The 23,977-nt window shown below is 40.3% G+C and overlaps 1 protein-coding gene across 1 annotated transcript in view; it reads right to left on the reverse strand.

Moving 5' to 3' along the window:
* Positions 1-23,977, reverse strand: part of fat3a (FAT atypical cadherin 3a) — a gene marked incomplete at its 5' end in the record, with an annotated part of 125,837 nt that overhangs the window by 71,822 nt on the left and 30,038 nt on the right. The window contains 2 exons of the mRNA XM_080509494.1: positions 6,991-7,052; positions 15,009-15,332. Coding sequence (XP_080365620.1) covers positions 6,991-7,052; positions 15,009-15,332 — 386 coding nt within the window. The remainder of the gene's footprint in view (positions 1-6,990; positions 7,053-15,008; positions 15,333-23,977) is intronic.

Raw genomic sequence — 23,977 nt, forward strand, 5'->3', positions numbered from 1 at the left:
CCAAAACTCCGGTAATTTTACCGCTGCGGCGTACACCACGGGCGCACCGGCCGCCGCGCCGCCGGGGATTGCACTGCTGCTGGCTTCGGTCGACATGTTCGCTTGTCAGGGTCACCAATGTGGAGGCGGAGAAAGAGGAGACGGACGAAGGAGTCGAGTCGCTTTTTCCTTTATTTTCTCCAACCGTCTGACAGTTCACCTGTCAGATAACCCACCCTCTGTGTCACCGCACTTCCCCTTATATCCCCTCCCACTATCAACACCACACCACGTGCCCGACACACCCACTCCATTCTGGTTGGGAGAACCTCCCTCTCAGGTGCACACCACAGTGTAAAAACATACCTTTTAATGAGACACTTGCGCTTGCTTGTCTTTCATAAGTCTTTCATAATTCCTTTTTTCACTGGGCTCCCCTGTGCCTGCGTCCGAGGCGACGGTAGCAGTAGCGGTAGCTGGACGTTTACTCCTGCCTAGCCATGCATCCATGTTTACAGTCGGTATGCAGCTAGAGTTAGCTAGCTTCGCGAATCGTGCGCGCCCGCAGCAAGAACGTGAACCTTTTTTTTTTTTTTTTTTTTAAAGCGCGCCACTTTATAGTCTTTTCATATTATGTGCATTGTAGTGTTACAATCACTGTGGACGAACTGCTACTCATGGAAAATAAACATATGGCCTTACTAAAATTCATGATATAATACAATATAATATAGTATAAATTTTTTTTTTGTGTGTGTGGATACTGTAGGCTAATTTATAATCTTTCTGCGTACCCCCTGCAATACCCTCGCGTACCCCTAGGGGTCCGTGTACCCCCGGTTGGGAATCACTGCTCTACAGGGAAAGCAGCGACGAAATATTCTTTTTCTTTTTGCTAGCAACAGATGTATCAATATAGAAAAAAAAAAAGACATTAGATGGGCCCAGGGTCTGTGCATTTTCTGAATTTAAACAGAAAATACAGAATGAGTAAAGGAAAAAAAAGGCTGGAAATACTACATTATACACAGCATGCAGCTGTCATTGTTAATTCCCATTGCTGCTCTGTCTCATCTGTCATTGACTAATGAAAATGAAGCAGAAAAGAATCCGTCTTCCTACGTGCTGACAGCTAATTCATTAAGCCTATGTACTTCAACAATTATACAGAAGGTGATCACTGAGAGGCGGAGCCAGCACAAGCTGTGAAGCTGGCATTTCCCCCCACATTGTCCTGGGATTTATATTAATTTCAAGAGAAGCGCAGTCAATTTTCCATTTGTCACAGATATACGATGTAGCGACAGTTCATTTCCGCAGCACTCGCGCCTGGCTCCGTTTAGGAAGATCTGTCACTTTGGAAAATGTCAGACGTGTAGCTCTTACATAGAGATTTTCAAGGGCTCTCAGGGCGACTACAAGGACGATGTGTGCATCTGTGTGTCTTCTGGTCAATGTGCTTTGATGTATCATGTTACAATATATCCCGCCCTTCACGTAGAGGACATGTCTCTCATCTTTTTTTCGCTCATGCGAATGCTGGACGGTGTCCAGAACTGGCCTTTCACATTAACTACACGCAATGAGACCAATGAGACAGCAAAGGCTATTATCACCTACTCCTCATTCTGTCTTCTTTTTTCTTTTTCTTTTTTACGTGTGGCAGTAGCAGAGGGAATCTGGAGTGGGTGGATGTTTTTAGAGAACTGAAATAAGCCTTACTACAAAAAACATAGTGTAACACTTACAATAGCTGCAGATGGGAGATGCACTGATACAGATACCAGTGTTGGGTATCTGGCCTGATACTGCGCAGAGTACTTACACTCGTATTCATAAAAGATCCCCGATACAACCTGGCAAGTATCACATGATGTCATCTGTCAGCAAAGTGAGCAGCAGGTAGACAACAGAGGATGAGTTTGGAGAGTCTTTAATATTCATGAGAATGACAAATGCAAGCAGACTGTAAATTATAGTTCTGACGAAATATCAAGAGGAGGGGCGAAAGGTTGTTTGTACACTAGCAACTTAACTGTGACATTTGGACCAGTAAAGAAAACCCGATGACGCTCATCAGTGTGAGTCGTGGTACATGCTAAAGTGTTCTTGATATTTTTTTTTCCATAACAGGAAACCCCAATAGCTACTGACTATAATACATGATAAAGTGGTGTGACATAAAGCATGTGCTGAGGGTTTGAAAGGGCTGGGCTTTGGCAATTTTTATGTTTTTGGGAAGAAGTAGTGTACTTCTGTTGCGTTGCTATCAGTAAGGTGTGCAATTGAAAATGCATACTATTTGAAACGAATAAAGAAAAAAGTAAAGCCCTTTGTCTATAGAAACTGAAAAAAAGTGTTTTATATGTTACCTCTATTGAGGTCTCAATAAAGATTGCTGTTCCACAAACTATAATTTCATGCTCGGGCTCCGTCGAGTTGCACATATATCAGTCGTTAACTGTCCAGTTTTATGTTGCATTTGATTTATGTTTTAAGTCATTGTTTTGCTGGAAAACAAATCTTTTTGGTCCTATTGTTTTTCTCTGATGGAATGAGGTTGTCCTCCATTCAATTCACACACTACCTTTCCTGCCTGCTGCTCATGAGCATCTGGACAGCATGATGCTGCCACCACCATGCTCCACATTGGAGCTGGTGCCTAGTATCTGCCAAACGGTCTTGTTTAATGGCCAACAAGGTTCATTTGCTTTTATCAGACAAAAGAACTTCCTCCAATTTGGCTTTTCAGTCTCCCCAAACCTTTAGGATGAACCCTGTAAACCAGAGCAGTATTTCAAGGTGACTTTGTGAGGAAGGGGAGATTACATGGCTACATTTTCTTAATTTTCAACAACTGTTTCAGCAAAACTCTCATGGCTGTCCAAAGAATGACACTTGGAAATGTTTCTTTGACATCGACTTTTTAATGATGGTTACATTAGGTGTGTTTTAAATATACCACAGAATGGAACTGTATCAGGCCTTATTTCAGGTGAATTCTGCCGGTTGAACAGGTTGAAAATAGCCCTTTTTGAAATTAGCATCCAGAGTGGGGTTTTTTTTCCGAAATGTTTCCATTTCTGTGTAAATAGAAGAAAATGCAACTTTTCTGAAAGTATTACTGCGGTGCTGTTGTAGTAATTGTTTTCCTGCAAAGGTGGACCCAGGTTAAAAACAATGGAGGATTTCAAAGTGTTTTTCTAGCTAAATCTTTTGAAGTTCAAATTGCTTTTCCCCCCAAAAAAGTGTTCATTAACTCCACCCTCATCGAGAAACGTTTCTTACACACAGACCTGAAACTTTTCTGAAATATAAAATGCAAAAATGAGGTGAAGGAACCAGTAACTCCACCTTCCACACAATCTCCTGGCCCCAGGCAATCTTTTGTATCACAAATTGTAAAACTGCAAGTCCCATTTACTTCACCTGAATCATGTTATTCATATAATGAATAACATGAATAAATATACAGTCAAATATTTGCAATTCAGCCGGGCATTGGTATAGTGGTTAGACTTCACACTAGCTAAATATTCCCAGGCTAATCATAGCCTTTGGGATTGTCTAGAGTTTACATGTTGTGCCTGTCACTCTGGTTCTCTACCCAATATTGCCTTGTGATGGACTGGCAATCTGTCAGTGGTGTATCGTTCTTTTTGTCCAATATAGGTTGGAACTGGCTCCAATTCCTTGGAGTTGTTTGGATTTTGGACAGAACATGGACAGATGAATTTGTAATTGCTTAGTATAAGGTTTTGCTTTGAAACTCTAGTTGATTATTTTGAATACATTTCAAAATATTTGAAATGTATTTGGTATATACATAAAAGCAATTTGACAAAATCATCCATGGGCAATAAAACTGGTAACATTGGAAGAGTCACCCTGCAAGCACATGATCAACTCCTTCTATTCTGTTCATTCTTGGGATTAATTGTTAATTACACGGAATTTGTGATGCAGAGTCCATCGAACACGCCGATACATCTGTGCATTAAAAGCTTGTAACTGAATTGCATGTTTTGCAGCAGTTCTGCTCCTCCAGCTGCTCACCCAGAATAAAAGCCGTGAAAGACCTCATGCAGAACCTGTTCCGTCTATCATTCAAGTAATGAATCTGATTCAACACGCATAATTTATGGAGAGACATATAACATCGGCGCATACTTGAGTGCAGCCTCTGAAGGAAGAATAAAAAAGCCATTGAATCCGTTTTCAAATATAGTCCTGCATCAGCCGATAGAGAAAAATCAATGTTTCATTACACAGTTGCTCACCCTCTGCTCGAAAACCTGCAGACAAGTTGTGTTAGTCTGCCTCACGTCATTAAAAGACCATATGAGACGATCGAGACAAGTGGTTTCAAACACATTCTGAACTGAAACATCGACTGGACTGTTTTTCATTTCCATAAATTTATTCTTGAAATAAAACTTAGTATCTTTGTCTTTTGACACAAACAGCATGTTTTAATAGAAAAGTCTGGGAGTTGAAGTGACTTGTCGACAGTGCAGAACCCATCATCTTCTGACTAATACTGACCAGTTATAAAACAAAACCACAAGTTGAGATGTAGGACTGTCGAGTGTCTGACAGAGACAGTACAGTGACGAACACCTCGCACTATATAATATTCATTATTCATACTCAACTACAATACAATATTTAGGATTCAACAATTGACAATACCTTTTTTGTAACTTTTTCCAATACATCCTTTGCATATTATTGGATTTTGTGTATTGACTTGGAAACTAGATATATCATAACAACAATTGCCTATTCATGACATGCGTCACATGCAATATAGTGCACATGCAGACAGTTGTTGAGTACAGCGTACACATAGACAAAACGTGCACAAAATGGGTACACACTGTTCACACGGTAAATTCTATGAGCCATGAGGAAGCCAGTGGTGCAATTTATCCCCAATCAGGGCAGAGCAGAGTCGAGACAGCTTCCCATTACATTTTAATAGAGACCAATGCTCACCCGCCGTCTTTTTGCTAGCTCTATTACCGAGCTAACGCAAGAGTCTTTGAGGTTAGCGAAGAGCAGAGAAGACAGTAGCGTGTGTGTGTTTGTGCCATGGTGGCGGGAAAGGCGGGAGAAGCGATTTGTTCTCATCTAAGTGTTGGCAGCCACTAGGCACTGTCAACTCTCTTACATTCATTATCAAGGAGAGGAATGTCAACACACCATTACTGTGAGTCCTTTGATAAGCACCACAAGTGGGACTTTTGCGAACGTGATACTCCAGTCCTCTTTCCATCAAGACGAGGTCAACATACCAACGTTCTTTTTTTTATGGTTAATAAACAATAAAATGGTGTTCATTCCAGTTACCCGACACTCTGCGAATTTTGCGTACGAGCAGTGAGCTGAACTACTGATGTGTCTCTTCATCTATTTGATGGAGTTGTGATGGAGTGACGCATATCAAGGTAAACTCCATTTCAGTCAATAGTATGCTGAGATGCATGTGAAGGCCCCAAACACACACCACTTCAATAAGGTATTTCAAAAGGAATTTTGTTATTATGTAAATAAAATGGTATATCAAGAGTGGGATGTGTTATTGTTCTAGTTGAGTGCTCATGTTAAAATAGTGAAGTGGTATTGATTAGAAGTTTGAAATCTGTTAGAGTCCAGAATATTGAGTCTCACTGTGAGGAAGGATGCAGAAAAAAATGTCAAAATACTGCAACAAGTTGTACATGGCTGCTGAATGAGCAGTCTGCCTATTCCAAGCGTGCCTTCAACAATTTATACTGGACTATGTGCGACTGTAAGAAGATCGCCAAGTTGAATAAATCAAGACTTGTAAGGGTTCCTTTGACATTCTGCTGCTTACAACTTAAAGGCCCTTTCAGAGAGCTGTATGTTGAAGTGTCCTAAAGAAAAACACTTAAAACCAAGTAGTTTCCAATGGAGCACTAACAGCTTACATTGGAGCCTTGACCATTGGTTTAAACACGTTTGTGTAAAGTGCATTGGAACTGTTCAATAATGCATAATAGAAGACCCTGTTGACATGACAATGTTTGGTTGCATTCTGGGGTCCGTGTTAAGGTAAGACTGGTGCTCTGAGTCACCGAAGAAGGAACATTTTGATAAAGCTCCGTCATCATCAGAACTGTGTAAACGCAACTTTTCTGAAACGCTGCTACTGTGCATGTGCACCACAGCAATAGTAAATAGTTCTTGATTCCCATGAGTGGCATGACTCCCAGTCCATGTTCTCCTGGGACTTGGTAGTTTTGCAGGTGAGAGTTAACGGGACAGCAGTCCAACTTTGGTTATCTGTCGATACGAATTTCCGTAAACTCGCCATTCTTGATGTTTATGGAATATTGTTCTTTGCCCAATACATTCTTTGTTCTTTTGTTCTGTATGTTTTCAGAACAAAAAGAAACAATAGCACCAATTTATACAATGGCATGCAAACTACATCATTTTCAGCATTTTTGCCATTAATTCTTGTAAGTGGACATTATTTTGAAAATGCTGTAATGTAAATGCAAAAATTATACGTTTTCAGTTTAGTTGTTGTCGAGTGAATGAGCTCAAATGAAATCCAATGACCACGGTCAATAAATGAGAACAAATCGAGTCGCATGACATTAACATGATCATTCAATGCTCAACATGCAGCTCTAACAAATTGTGTTCTTGATGAGTTTACCGCTATAACATATTCACATCACAGAGAATTGATATGGGAGAAAATAATGTAGAAACATTTTTCGGTTTTGAGCATGTGCTGCCTGAAAATGAAAGAAATAAATCACTTCAGCTCACTGCTGATTCATCACCCATAAACAATTCATGAAAGAAAATCTCCTTCTCACACTGTATGGAATTATAATAGTACAAAATATTAAAAGAATATGTCACACATAGTTGTGTATGTTGTCAGAGATGCAATGTCCAGAACTGGAGTCATTAGCCTTGTTTAGTACTGTTCAGAAAGAACACGCACACGCACCCACACACACACCTCACCTCTAAAACGTGCTCCGTCTGCTGTTCGCGGTCCAGTTTCCGGGAGGTTGTCGTGATTAGACCTGAGACAGAAAACAGCAGAGAAAACATTTTTTTTTTTTTGTAAAAAAAGAACAAAAAACTCTCTTTGACGCACACGCACGCACGCACACACACACACACACACACACACACACACACACACACACACACACACACACACACACACACACACACACACACACACACACACACACACACACACACACACACACACACACACACACACACACACACACACACACACACACACACACACACACACACACACACACACACACGCCCAATGAGCAAGGTGACATGGTAATTAGTTTCGGGTGTTTGACACGATCGCTGACTTGTTCTAATTACAAAGAATAAGTGAAGGAGAGAAAAAAAAAGTATTGGAGAAACCATGATTATTAAGTGCTGTTCAACATGACTTATGTCACAACATATTGTTTTGAACACTCACGATAAGCAATTGTGTGAAGTGTGTTGCAGACGCTATCCTCCCACTTGCCTTGTATTCGAGACGTTATTATTATAAGGAAGAATGTCCTTCATGAACTTCATGTTTAGATATGTGAGGTTAAGTCAGTTGAAATTCCAAATTTGAGAGATGTGAAAGTTTGCAACGGTCCTGAACTTGTGGCGAGTCGCTCAATGTTTTGGTCTGTGGCGGAGAAGCCGACCTTTGGGGTTCACAAATGATGTCTCTGACGCTTCAGTTGTCAGAACATTTTCCTTTCAAACTGGGAGAAAAAAGGGGGCTGGACACGACACAAAAAGATGAGAGGAATGGAGAGGCTGACAAAAAGAAGGAAAGTGAGTGGGTGAAAGTAAAGGCTTGCTCCAGCCTCGGACACGAAAACACAAAAGAGAGACTTGCTGGCTTTTGGGGGCAGACTTCTCTCTTAAAACTCTTTTTGATGCAAACTTTATCATATTTTCTCACTTAAATCTTAGAGTGACACTGTCTCCAGATGAAATGCATACCAGGTGTTGCCACCAGCATTTACACTCGTCAGATACGTATACACATGTAGACTTCACAAGTTTCATGCTTCTCTGCATTTTGAATGCAAAAAAGTGTTTAAAATGACTCTTTGTACAGAATAGTTCTGAGCAACTCCCAATGCCATGCCTTCTGAGCAGAAACTGGACTGATATTAAGAAACATTTCAGTGAAATAATGAACTAATCTTATAATGCAACACTGACATGTCAAAAGATTAAAATGTTACTTTACTTCTATAAAACTGTGAATTGATTTGGGTGTAATTACATCCTGGATTTACTTTAACTGAATCTGAACAATTCATTGTTTTCAACGCTGAAAATATAGCTTTGATGCTTTGCCTTTTGTGTTTAGATGCTATAAATGTTACTTTTACAGCACAACTAAGTACAGGGTCTCTCTTCAGAAGGCCATCCTGTAGGCTGGAATGAATTCCTGGCTGTTATAGGCAGACACATATTGAGCACCCCAGATGTCTATCAGACAATCAGACATCGTAAATAATAATTTCGGACTATACTGATGACCACTCAGCACAATTTTTGTGGCTGATAACTGAACTGTGCAGTAGCCTCTTCCCTCAAAACCACTGGGACTATAAACCACCTGGAAATCTGACCCCCTCACAATAAGCAAAAACATTTGCTCTGAAATACACCAGTATACAGTAAACTTATACACTGATGTGTAATTTCTGCTTTTTATTCTATATTGTCTCCTCGCTCTGTACACTGAAAGAGTACTGCCCAAGCACGATAAATGCTTCTATTGCAACAATGCATTACAATATAGTCACACATTTCAACTGTATTAGAATGTTGCAGATGAGATCCGGGATGTAAATAATGGGTGCAGTGGCAAAATCGTCAAAACAAAATTCATCACAAGGAGCAGGGTGCGGTGTGCAAAGGAAGGGAATAATCCCCACCATCTGCTAAATTATCGATACTGCCAGGGAGACGACATTTATTCCACCTCCCAAAGTGAAATATGTTACTTTACCAGCAGACCATGAAAAATAATAAATGGAGTCAATTTCAAAATATAAAGCACAGCAGGGCCGCTGAATCAAGCAGTTAAGTCCAAATTCATTCTGTTATCCAATGTATCGTTTTGTGAAGACCAAGATGTTTTTTGTTTGTTTGTTATGTTTCGTTTACACAACAATTTTTTTTCCCAGTGAAAATGTCCATTTACAATACAACGGTGCTGGGAGTTACACAAAATGCAACTTTTTTGAAAAGGCCTCCCAAGAGTACAACTTGCAGAAAATGTTCCCCCTCTGTGGTAATGGGGGGGGGAAACACATTTCTGTCCACACATTTTTTATTAGAAATGAATATTAGTATTAACCTCAATTCATCACTTAGTCATGAGTGAAATAAGTAGGAAAGCATGCTAAGGCAGGTAATGCTAATTTGCTCATCCAATCACATCCTATTTGGCTGTGCAATTAATTTCGCAAGATGGATTTCCAATCCGTGAGCACAAATGGCACTTTATTAATTTTAGCAATGTTGGAAAACGTGTCTCTGCCGAATGTACGTATTTGTCAAATCTACGTGAAAACATGAGGCTGCTGTGTTTTTATTAACTCACACATTGTATATTAATAACTCGGTGTCAATGCATTTGTGCTTTTAGACAAACTTAGCTCCCTTCCTTTGTTTTGCTTTGTTACAACAGTTTGGCAAAATCTGTTTTAGATGTTGTAACCATGTTTCAACCATGTTTCAACCAATTCAACCAATACCATGCACAGTATTGTTGTCTCCTTCAGATACGTACATCAAACAGATTGTATCAGTAAATTAAATAAACTGTGGGTTAGGAAATGGAAGGACTGGTGATTGATGCATATTTTGTTAAACATGCAGTAGCTTGGGGATATTTCCATGACGCATTGTCTATTTTGTCTTCTGCCAACATCAAACATGTATAAGTAGTTAGAAGCGAATGACAGACAGTCTTAAGGTTCGACCCCGAGCGTCAGAGCCTGAATCCAACCTGTTTATAAGACTGATTGGCACCGCCACTCCTCCACTGGCTGGCGGCTGCTCCAGTCAGAGCAGAACAATCAAAAGGAAAACGATGTTGATTAATGACAACACAATTGTTGGGTTTTTACGCTACATTAGCTGTGTACACTGACGTCGCTAACAAGCCTGGAGCGGCTGACTGCGCTTCCTGCATCTGTTAGGGCCAAATTATTAACTCTAACCGGGAAGGGAAAGTGACAGCACTCCACAGAGCACATCTCACACACACAAAACACACTAAGTCTATAAATTACTGTCTCCCTGTATATAACCAGCTGTTGTTTCAGAAGCCGATGACAAAGGCGCGCACACACGCGCACACACGCACACACGCACACACGCACACACGCACACACACACACACACACACACACACACACACACACACACACACACACACACACACACACACACACACACACACACACACACACAAACATTCCACACAGGGAATATTAACAACCGATGACAGGCGCACCGACATATATATTTGAGACATTATTACACATGAAATAACCAGAACATAAACCACAGAATGAGCAGGTACACTATAAGCTACACACAAATATGCTTCTCTGTTTCAATGCTGATCTAAAGCTTGTACTTGTTTTACGTTTCGGCACAATTTTCACTTCTTTCACTGCACACGGAAATGCCATCTGTTGTGTAGTACCCCCTGACAGAAAAATAATTACCAAAGCCAGACAAGGCTACTTCCACACACACTTTTATTCATGTCATCCCCCGCATGCCATGTATGTAGTTGTGCCGGCTGTCCATACTAACATTTTTCAAGGCAGAGTTCAGAAGAATTCCAAAAACAAATCACAAAAAATAAAAGCAAAAAAATATTTGTCAAGCTTGGCGTATTGTAAAAGTAATCCAACTAAGAATATGTTTGGGATATAGTTTTCAGAGGTAGGATATTAATTTGAATATTCTTTCATTCTGGTAACATTAGCAAGGTAAACAAAAGAAAAGCTGGTACAAATGTTCCATCAATATATAATACGATACAGTAGCAATATACACAATGTGAACCTCCAACAGGGCCCAGGTGGGAGAAACTGCTGACAAAATAGCACCGTGGGAGGTATAACATACCCTGGGGCTGAAATGATTAAAGAAAACATTGATTTCTACTCACTCCCAAAGTGACATATGGTACTGCATGAAAAGCATGTGGAAAACATGATGGGAAGAAAGAAGGAGAACTTTGTGGAAGCCATACCTTCCAGGAATATTTTGTCATATATATATATATATTGGATATCTGGCCAGTTTCACCAAAAGTTTTGAAAACAGCAATGTGACATTTACAACCAGTTCCCATCATGCTCACGCAGCTGAGTGGATTAAAATCATTCTAATATCAGACGTCTATGTTGACTCCCCATCTCCAGCTGCTGTGAGTCTTGTGCATTTCACTTTGCTTGAAATTAGATTCAAAAAGCATTACAATTCATTCTATAAAATTAAAACACTGTCTGCCCACTGACTATTCTATCAAAGTTTGCTCCCATTGGGGGGAAACAAGATAAATTTAAGTAAAGAGCAGAAAAAGAGCGGCCTTGTTTATGAGGAATTGAGACCTTTAATGGTGGACATTTATTCAGACGAGGTATCACAGCTTCGCAAGGACAGAGTGTGTCCGTGTAAAATGCTTTCACATTAATACTCAGTTTGCTGCACTCCCTCCCTCACTATAATAGCTTTCCGTCCTGGTGTCCACCAGACTTATGAAGCAAGAGGCCATTAGCAGCCAAATTTTCCGGCGTTGGCTCGAATACCTGCTTGATTGCGATAAGACCGGGCAGGTAAAACAGGATAACTGACTGAAAGAAGAACTAGGGTATGTCGTTTTGAAACATTAGTTCAAACATTAGTATTCAAACCCATCCAATCTCAGATAACGTTGTGCAAAGACAGGGTACATCCTGGACATCTTGCCAGTAACGCCAAAAGATGGATGCAAACCTTGCACATAAAGGCTTAGCCTGGACCCGAATCCATGACCTACTTGGTTTGAGACAAAAGTTCTTACCACTGCATAATTCTGTGGACCCCAACACCCAATGTATGGTGTCTGAAACAGCACAACAATAATTGCAATAACTGCTGTCATTTCACATTCGTTGCAGATGTGTCAAACTGTACACAAGAAAAACCTGGAAGAAATTAATAAACAATTGTTACCAACATCTGTGAGTGCAGCAGTTTACGTGCTGCATGCGGGGTTTCGGTTACAGTTGATTACTTCACTTTACAGCCATTTAAAGACTCCAGGTACATGTTCCATCTGCACTGAATTATCTATCAACATGCAATTTATTTGATTAACCTTACATAAGAAGCACCAAGCTGTTCCCAAAAAGGAACACAATCTTATGGTCAATTGTAGAAACTGTATGTCAGTATGGCAGTCAGTATTAAATGACAGATGAAGAATATTTGATTAAAAAAAGTTGTAATATTAAAATTTATTTTTGACATGTGCCAAGTCTTCAAGGGGTTGAATGAATATTGCCTTGCTGTCACAGCCCAGCCGATATTTTTGGAAGTCATTTCGTAACTTGCCTTTCCTGATATCACAAGCAGACTAAAACATGACTTTTAGCCAAGTTTTGGGCTTTTGAAATACACATTTAAACACCAGTGAAAATTCCACAACAAACAATTTTTTTTAAACAACATTTTACTCAAATGCAGATATGCTCTAAAAATCATAGTAACATAAAGCATCCTTGTGCAGAATTCATTTTGAATGTGTCAAAATGAGGAAATCGATCAATATATTAAAAAAAAAATAATCTTGCAAATGCTAAGCAGATGGGCTAAAACAGGAGCATTAAAAATAAGTATATATTTCCAAGTTTATTTTAGATTCTAATGTGTTTCATTATGGGATTTTTGACATGTGAAAATTAAACATGAGCAATCTGGTCACAGATGAAGCCAGATTTCCCCTTTGCGAGGATATTTTATTTCCTGATTATAATTTACAGATTATGTTTTACATCTTTGTCAAAAGAGATCAACGGCCATACAATAGCTTTTTGTGCTCCCACAGAGAGGATGTCTTTTGTCAATAAATAGATGAACTGATGGCCATTGTGATAACACAGTAAAATGATGTTAGCATGAGAAAGGAAATGAAGATAGAAATAAACAGATAATGTAAGAGGAAATCAGGCAGATGGTCAAAGGACATAAGTAACAACGAGGAATGTGTAAATCGGAGAGGAAGTATGCGATGGACGATCTGCAGTCATTCATCAATGTTTCATTGTAATAGAATTAAATATTCAACAGTCACCACTGAGACAAAAAAGAAAGTGGTGGCTCTATGGAGAGAGAAGGAAGTTGGAGGGAAACAGACTTTATTAGAGAATGATGGGAAGAGAGAACACGAGGAGACAAAAGAAGACAACGCCAAAAGCAAAGTGGAACAATCTCCTTAATAAGAGCCCAGATTCATAGACAACTGCGGGGGGAAAAAAGAGAGAAGAATGGGTGGAGTATTATCCAACTGAGAACAGGGTTCTCGACTAAAGATAAATATAGAAGCATCCAATTATATCTCGCCCTCTCCTCTTCACGACATGCCTTATCCGTGGAACAAACGGTGTGAGGCATCATGCAGAGTGCGCGCGCATGTTCCCAGACGACGTCGCCGCTGCTGCTGCTCTTTTCTCCCATCACCTCCTTCTGCTTCATCCCACACTCAACAACACAAAGAAACCGTCTCGCCACTACCACACACCCCCAATTAGACTTGAGCAATCACTGATGCAAAGAAGGAAAATGGTTCGCAACAGGAGTGTAGGAAAGGTCTCATATGTAATCAAACTGCATCTAATAAAAGACCTGTTTTGCATCTTTCATGTTAGGAATCAGGCATGTGTTCGGAAGTAATGACTAAAGGGAGAGAAAATTAATTAAGGGATTTAGAAGGAAATGCAGTAAAACTTCTAGTTTCTAGTAATTTACTATAAAGTATTGCTGAATAATTCCTGGATTAACCCTATCATTATCGCCCTGTTTTATAGACCTGTGGGGCCTGTTACTGTGGCGAGACACGGAGGATATCCCCTTCAACCATTGGTCAAATAAACCCTCCACAGGTCACCACTAAAGGCACGTTCACACTGCAGACAATTCATTTTTTTTTGCTCACAAGTGACCCGTATCTGACTTGTTTTCTGGCTGTGTCAAAGCTCCAGTTGCGATTTTTTAACACCAGACTGAGGCATCGATCGTATGTGGGACCAGTTTGCACATTTTTCTACATGTGACTGCCTCGTCCTTGACGTGTGACTGATGTAATGGACAAACGCCAAGGGAAGCGGCCCTCGAGAAATGTTAAAAGCTGTTAAAAACTTTATTTCGCACATTTGTGTGCTTGTGACGTGTTCTTTGGTACACATATAATATTTTAAAATTTTTAACATGATTCCTACACCTGCTGAGATTTGGGCTGGTTTTTATTGAGGTGTGTGGGTTTTACATTGTTATGGCTGGAAATAGTGAGTCACATCTGGCAACACTGGTGCTGACCAGTCATGGTGTATCCGTCAACAGCGTCTGTGGGAGTGGATCCAAGGAATCTTCAGCAGAAAGCCATAATCACAGCATTTCCAGCAATGCTTGTAAAAATCCAACAAACAAGATGTACCTTTCCAAAATGTTGGTTTCCAGGAACAACAACCACATTGCATTTACTATAGCAGGTGAATATTTATGGCAGAGGTCAAACCCAGATAGTATAAATATTGTGATTCTAACAATAATAACTGACTTATTGTGTCCATCTAGGCGTTTCAGCATGTGCAAGTGTTGGATGTTTAATATTGATGGTTGAAGAATTTGACTTTTAATCTCATCAATACAATTACCATAAAGTCATCAACACGTGGACAGCCTCAGACGCGATTACTCACCAGTGCGGGTGTTGATGGTGAAGAAATTCTGTGGATTTCCGCTTACGATGCGGTAGCTCAGCCTGTCGGTGTTGGGAGACGGCGTGGCATCGGGGTCCTGGGCTTGGATCTGGATCACGGAAACGTCACGTGGGGAATTCTCGGGCACAGAGGGTTGGTACATTGGCTCTGATGTCAGTGGGGCATTGTCGTTGATGTCGTCCACTTGGACAAACACCTCGATGGTGGTGAACTGAGGGACGACTCCATGGTCACTGGCGTACACCGTCAGCCAATAGGAATCCTTCGTCTCGCGGTCCAATGAATCAGTGGTGTAGATCACACCTAGCGGAGGAAGAAAGAAGACAACTTACTCAAAGTGTTTTGTTTGTGTCGGTGCACAGTTAAGATAAGTTTAATGGCAGGTGAAACAAGAAAGGTTTTGATTCTTTGAAGCATAACCATTATCAAGTGGGAAAGTTATGTATTCATTCAAGTGCATTATAGTCTGCGGTATAGTCACATATCTTCTCTACAAGCATCATCTTCTTTAACTTATTTAAGCCATTCATTGTGAATAACAACAAGAACAACTTAAGGAATTAAAACAATCAGGTGTTGCTAAAGACTATTTCAAGACGTTACATGCCCTTCCTAAACAAATTCATGGGTCGGGTTGTGGAATGGTGAAACGAACAAATGTATTCAATCAAACAAACTTACACAAACAATGCTTTTCACTTAAAACATTGTAAACTGGGCCTGAAGTGAGCACAAAGCCCCCTTTTAAAAAAAGCCTCAGGTGCTGATTAACCTCAGGTGAGGGTGATGAACCCATTAGCTCTCATCAGGGAATGTGTGTGAAGGAAAACTGAAAACTAATATGTGAGGATTTTCTCATGACAATAATAAGACCAACATTTTCATGTTAAAAGAAACAGCTGAATGTGACGATATAAGTGGTTAAATGTAATTTTATTTATATTTGTACTACGCTGCCAGTAGGAAAGCTTACACATTTCAGCAAACACTGAATGAGAAAACATCACTATATGAAGAAGTGTTGAGGTGCTACAGTCAACAGGATACAAGAAAAGCCCACAAATTCTTTCTTTAAAACAAGAAAATAAGATGTGCCGCCTGAGCTTTCCCATTTCCTCTTGTGTTCGTTTGATTGCATCTGATCACTCCAATGATAACACAACCATTTCTTAGAAGAATGGTTTCTAAAAAGTAACAGGTGTTGGAGACAAAGAAGAGAATAAATATAAACTGGGAACAACATGATATAGAAAGGTGTGAAAAAAATAATTGTTCATCATAGAGAAGTGAGAAAAGAAGGTGACAATTAAATGTAAAGGAAGAAAATCAAGATATAATTAATGTGATGTTTTATACGGCCTTAAGGTGAAATGTTCTACATCTGTGTTCCATTCTGAATGATTTTGTTCCCGTTTATTCTGAATTAGATGTATGCATTAAACATTTTATTTTACACAATATATAGGATTTTGAACCGATTTCAATCGGAATATCAAGTACCAAACAGGAATATACCTCTTTCAATCCAATCACCTACATTAAACAAGGCTTAATTTCAATAATGTTAAAAATTAGAGATCCTAACTACTGTGGTCCATTTAAAAAAGTGCGAATGCTGTCAGTTATAAAGTTGTACAACTTTGTCATGCACTTCGGTGAAATCTGAGATTTGAAGACCAGAATGCACTAAAATGGACTGAAACAAACTAAAACCTCTTAATGGCCTTCAGACGCAATGTACCATAGCAGTTCATCATAGCTGATGTGTAAAAAGAGGGTCTCCCTTCCACTGTTTTGACTCCTTCACAAGTTACATGTGCATACACACTTTCAGTGAAAATCCCAACAAAATAATTAAATATTGCCGCAGAAATTGTACTGTTCACACATTTTGGATAAAGATTAAAAAATAAATAAATAAAAAAATTTAAAAATGTGAGCTCAGCTTTGGTCCAGACCAGTGGTTGGCCCCACAATTTTGAAAATTGCTCACTCATCACTTCAGGTACAGGTATTCTTTCTTCACCTGATGTGAATAAGTACTTTTGGTTCTGCTTGAACCCCATGTATTTCCCCAAACCACGGTCGTGTCAACAAACCCGATGGCAAAGACAACAAGCTGTACAAAAAGGAAGTATTCCTACAAGGTCTTTACATCAATCACTGCAGGTGCCATCAAAGAAAAGGGAATATGTGATCTTCTAGATTGTTAATTTAAACATTTCACTCCCACATGCTAAAAACAGCTGGGGGCCCATTACAGAGTCTTATAATTTTATTTGAGACTCTAAAGTTACTTTAAATTTTTCTTATAACCGATGCAAAATTTTACAGGGTCTGCTATCACTTAGCACTGCAGTCTGATCTCCAGCAATGAGCTCCTTCATCAGAGCTTCTTAACAGCTCACCCCACTTTCCAATAAACCATTTTGTTCCTTTCATCCAAACACAGACGGGATGAGTAAACATGTGGCCCGACCGCAGGCTCTCAGACGGGCCGGCACAACTGTGAGAAACGGGGATGGCGCTATCAGGGCCCCGGGGGCAATCTGGTTAGCATATGATCTAATCCCATGATGCACTGCCAGTGGAAAGTCGGGTCAAAACTCTCGTGACCTCAGCGTGTGTTTGTCTTCCGTCCTGTGTGTTGTGCGAGTCGCCGTGTGTGGCAAGCTGCTTCCAGCCTGAGGATTTCTGTCAAACACTTAGTGATTAGTGAACTTCATTAGTCAACGAAGACAGAAATGCTTCGCGGACTGTCTGCGTGGCTGATTACTCCTGAAAACGTTCGTCTGCGTAGAGAAAGACAGGCTCAGTGGTGAGGGCATAAATAAAAACACACGTGTAGACTGCTGCCAAACCTGAATGTCGCTTCTCCAGTTTCATGTTTTCTATCAGCTTCTACTGCACGCACGCACGCACGCACGCACGCACGCACACACACACACACACACACACACACACACACACACACACACACACACACACACACACACACACACACACACACACACACACACACACACACACACACACACACACACACACACACACACACACACACACACACACACACACACACACACACACACACACACATTCCACTCAAGAGTATCATTAGTAGGTTTGTGCAGAGCTTTTAGCCACTCCATTTACTCCCATGCTTTAGTGGAGAAGCTCATAAGATATTTAGAGGGTGTTGCTCCCTGCAGCTTCCTGCATGGCGCACGCACATCCTGAGCATTACCGAACCTATTACTGCCGACAGTGACGACGAGTAAACCAACCTGTGTGGTAAAAAAGCTCATGCGCGTTAATAGAAGTGAAGTGGTATGAAGGTGCAATAGAAAGAAAGAAAGGTTACGAATATGATTAATGCAAAATGCTGAGTTCAGCCTGCTGGTTTAGCTATTAAATTAATTACTAAAAGAATGGGCAAAATGTCAAACAACAACAAGCACAATTTTAAACAAATGTCAGCTTGAGGCGGCTTACTATTATAATTAGTTGAAATGAACTGACAACTACCTGACAGTGGCGCTATTGAGTATTCATATCTATAGACGTTCACCAATTTTGAATGGAAACCCTCCATTAATGGAAGAATACATAATCCAATCCTGCCAGTGTTCGATTTAAAAAAAAAACAACCCACAAAATCATGGTGAACTGCTCATGTTTGTTTATAGCAGCCTACATTTTTTCTCAATTAGGAGAAATAGTGCATTACATTTTAATAATTGAAGGATTATTTGTTATTTTTTGCAGTGCATTGTCATATTCCGAGTTTTAATATCCTGTGACCTTATATATAAATTCCTATTAGTTTCAGTGACAAAGGTTTACAATTACCAAAGTTAAAAATCTTAATTTATTTGGAATTGTGTTGTCAAATTATAATAGTAGTTTGTGCAGATTCCACATGCTCGCTCATGTGGAATTTTTGGGCTTTGAAATGACCGTTTCATATTTGTCAGTATAGAAATAAAATGTATTTAAATTGAATGAACATTCAGAAAGTAACAGACATGAAACAAAAAAGAAAAGTCTACAAAGATTCTCGATATGCATGAAAACACCCAGGATTTCGTAAAAGTGTCGTACCAGACATGAGTTGGTGAGACAGATACTGTACATTGTCAACAGTCAGAGGTATGAGGAGGAACAGTGGAGAATAGTGGAGGCAATTAACTGAAAATAGACAGACAGCTAATGAAGTGCTTCATAGCACTCGAAATCTATAAATTAACAGCTGAAAAAGTGGAACAAACTAGACTCCCCAGTCTCTACACAGAACTTGACACTGCAATTAAAAAGTCCAGAGACACACAGTTTGGGTTTACCTGCTGAATCTCAGTGTGAAAGAAAATTGATTTAGGAGTATAGGGTTAGGGTAACAAGCATACTAAATCCATTGTCTATCACAACAATAGTGAAAAGATCATTGGGAAAACCCCCAATATAGAACGTATGGAGTGTAAACAGAGAGTAGATCTGAGAGCACGTTTACACACGGCACTCAGCCAACACTTGAGGGGTAAGCATTTGCTGTTAAACATGGGAGTATTGATTTGTGGCATAACAAATGAATGCGCATGCATCAGCTGGTACAATTCAAATGACTATCAGGCATGCTGCACAGTCTCCTGAGGTGGAGAGAGGTTTGATAAGCTACTACCAAATATAAGTATGACTCATCTATCATGTATTTATAATCTAAACGTCTTAATGAGCAACAGAAGAAACAATAAGAAATAGTAAATGGACAACTTTGGTTTAGATGTAATTTTGTGTTTTCATTCTGAATCAACAAATGACTTAAATACTGGAATAATCTTGGATAATAATCCATTCATACGCCCATAAAGATTCCCTCGTATGTTGTGAATGTGAGTTTGCAAATTTATTCACAGCTCGGTGTCTGAGCTTTTCTATGTTAGTCACGAGTGACAAATAAGAGGATTTTACAACCACCTTTAAGCTACAAGAGCATTTCACTATGAAATGCGTCATTTAAGTGAAACTAATGCGGCCACCACAATCTCAGTTTGATCCCATTCTCCATAGAAAAGAAAAGAAAAAGCTGCATACATGAGTGGTTAACATATTGAGGTCTTGTCAAGTTCTGGTTTTAATACTCTGTCTAACTGGCTTTGGCTCTTCTGCTGAATGGCTGTAATACATAAGAGAGCAGGAGAGACGTGATGCAGGAGGGAACAAGTACACACACACACACACACACACACACACACACACACACACACACACACACACACACACACACACACACACACACACACACACACACACACACACACACACACACACACACACACACACACACACACACACACACACACACACACACACACACACACACATTCCCATGTGTGCAGTCTACCTGAAACACATGCACACGAACGTACACAAACAGTGCGTCATTGTTGTTGTCCTGTGGGACGAGTGGACGCTCAAGGTTAGCTGTAATTAAATTCAGAGTTGCCCTACGCCGTGTTCTGTCTGCCTCGCCGTTCATTCATCTCTGCCTCCTTCTGGCCCCTCGGCTGCACTGCAATTAATAGCAATGCACCAAACTACAACGTTGCTTTTAATAGGCCGGGCTAATGCTTACAAGCCGGCTTTCCAATTAAGAGCGCGGAATTAACTGGAAATGTCACAGGAGTGCTAGACATAAAACAATGCGAAGGAGGGCAGGATGGAGGAGGACGGGGTGGGGGGTGGAAGGGGGGCATTGACAGTCTGGTCAGCTTTTTCACAGCACGGGGCAGAAACTAAGCACTGCTGCTGCACCGCTGCAGCAAACCAGTGAAGAGCACACAATGCAGTGCATGATTTTGGGTGGCAGCAAGTAAATATGATCTTCAGGAAGCAATTAGCTTGCGTCATGCTTAAATCTTCATCAATGTGTTCTGCTTCGTCTTGGCCAAGGAAGTAAAGAATGAAATTCCATCAACTCGTACAAAGAGCATGATGCCAGCTATGATTTCAGATTTTTTTTCCTCCCCCATGCCCACTGATAAAACCCCTTTTATCGTCCAATCCTGAGCTCCATAGCATTTCTCTTTGAATTACCGTACACATTTCAGCAACATCAAAGGGAGGCACTGTGTTTTATTGGCCTACTTCCAGTTCACATTACTGCTGCATGTAGCTGCCAGCAGACGTGGTTTAATCTAATATTGACAAGCCGGATCCCAACAGGTTTGTTTTCATCTTTACGCTTGGATGGATATCAGGTAGCTGATAATGATGGGAAGCTAAATTAATTCTCATCTTTTCAATATAGGAGCAAGATAACATATAGATATGGACTGTTTTTATTCATGTTTGCTGAAAACTCAATGTAGGCTACTTTCGCTGTGTTGGAATATCAGTCACCATGTTGTTCGCGGCAAGTGAGAACGTTTGTGATTACGGAAACAGTAGAAATGCAAAAAATTATTACATTTGTATCAAAGGCCACTAGTGGGTGCTGCTGGATGTTTGTTGTAATGACAACACACAGACACGTGTGCAACAAATAATACACTAGAAACATTAACAACTGTGAGTAAACAGAAATTCATATGTACAGACAAAGTTGAATTGCTATTATGGGGGACTCAACTACAAAACTACCAAGTCCCGGGAGAATATGGACTGGTTGTCATGCCACTCTGGAGGCCGCCATTGTTGTTATTGTCCATCTACTTTGTGCAGAACAACTATTTGCTATGGCATGTGCAGTATCAGCATTTAGGACAAGTTGTGTATTCCCATTTCCATTTAGACTGAGTCAGAACATTTTCTAAAAGTTGCATTTCCAGTGGTGTCGAGCACCGCTGTAGGTAAATTGACACCCGAAACACAACAAAAGTTTTATGTTTTCGCTTGAAAACGCTGTCATGTAAACGGCTCCTTAGGATTTCCAGGTGGTGCTTCCACTGGATCAACTGCATCGGTGCGTCATAACAGTTCATGACTTTGACCTTGTCACTTCACCGCTTTTCCTTTCCTGGAACTTCTTTTGATACACACTGATCAGTGCAGACCAGGAACTACTCAGAGCTGCAGCTTCAAAGCCAGTCTGACCCAGTCCTTTAACCATCACAATTTGAGTATAATGTGTTGATCCCACTAACAGGTGTCACAATGAATATATGGTCGTTGTTATTAGATTAATGGGTCATATTATGGGAGATCAGTGTTTAAGCTTGTTCTATAAGCTGTTTACCTATCTACAGAATATATTGCTTATAAGAGCACATTACCTCCATGTACTATCTTCTCCATAACTCTGCAGTACAGCAGTGTGTTCTATAAAATTCCACTGCAGTCTTCTCCAACGCTAGCCCCCCCCCCCCCGACATCTTTTAGATGTCTCCCCACTCGACGACACCCGATTCAAATGAATGGGTCTCATCAAGCTCTGCAGAAGACTGATAACAGTGAAAAAAAACACTGTTCCGCTCCCTCTGAACACTTGTTCGCCTTGCCCCGTCTTTCGTTAACCATAAATCTCCCTCATTGCACCTCTCCTTGTAGTCTGACATCTGCAGACCAGCTGCTGTTGTCCATCCCCCAGGGTAAGGCATCAGCCAGACGCCATATAGGCTTATCAACTCTGGAATGACATCATTGGCTGTGCTCATAATGCTAACATCGACAGAGGTCAATGGTGTTAAAGCAACTGATACTTGTACATATTGCTGCTTCGAGGGTTTTTCCTCAATGGCAGGAGAGAAAGACGGAGTTACATGACGTAATGGATAAGTCAATGGAGGCAATATGGTTGGAATAAAAGACATTCACAGAGTACAGAAATGTGTGAGTTCTCCAAGAAAATTTAACACTTTCATTGTTCAACTTGTGCAGACCCAATTTATCCTGGAGTACTTTAATCAGCTGCCCTGAAACCCAAAGAAAGCTTATTTTTACCAAAACAATTGCAATCTGATACACCTGTTGCAGCTACCATCCAACAATCACATGACAACTTCCGCACTACCTGATTCGCTAAAGGCGAGTACATATACGTAAAACTGCGGTAAAACTGACATTGCATGCACAGAAGTGTGGAAGCCGATCGACTATTGGATGTGCAGGCACACGATACCCACACTGTAAATTCAGCATGTTTGTCTTTAATATGGAATATCGTGTGTTTTGGGCGACTGAACGCTCTTGGTTGATCATACACAACACACGCAAACTGAAAGTGCAAGCTACAGGTGAAAGCATTGGAATCTGGTACACTTTACGGAGGATCTTAGTAAATCAGGACCCAGTGTGTAAAAATGGCATGTTCATCCTGCTGACAGTCCCAAAAGAAATGTACAAGTCTACATGAAAAAGCATCAAATTCCAAATCATCTTGTAACTTATCCATGTATGCTGGTGGTGCTGAGAACCCCCCAAAATGTGTCCTGTTGTTCTTTTAGCATTGATATGCATGGAAGAAAACAAAAAAGGAGATGGAAAAAGTTAACAGAATCTTCATGGGCCTCCACAAGCTATGAATGAAAAAAACATTGTGTTATTCTCCTGAAAGTCTTTTGGTTGGCAAGTCATCGTATTTGTTGGGTAAAAGCAGCAGTCAGAAAGTGAGATGTGCTTGGATGGTCATCCTACATTTCTGACACTTTTGTGCATTGGAAGGAATCCTTTGGGAAAAGCTCCAAAGAAAAATGCTACCATGTTTACTCATCCACGTGGGCGAAACCCAGAGTCACAGTGTACAACAATTATGCAGCATGTAAATAAGTACGATTAAACAAAATTGCTGCTCATCAATTCAGATCCCACTGTATGCTTTAAAGACCTGTGAATACATTTGTGTCACTTTGAAGCGTTGAAATAAAATAACCTGCATGTTGCAACCTACACACAACAGCAACGGCACACTCACGAATGGAGTGGGAGGGAGTGCATCCTCACCTATACAATCA

Source organism: Blennius ocellaris (genome assembly GCF_963422515.1).
Source record: "Blennius ocellaris genome assembly, chromosome: 2".
In the NCBI taxonomy this organism is placed as follows: domain Eukaryota; kingdom Metazoa; phylum Chordata; class Actinopteri; order Blenniiformes; family Blenniidae; genus Blennius; species Blennius ocellaris.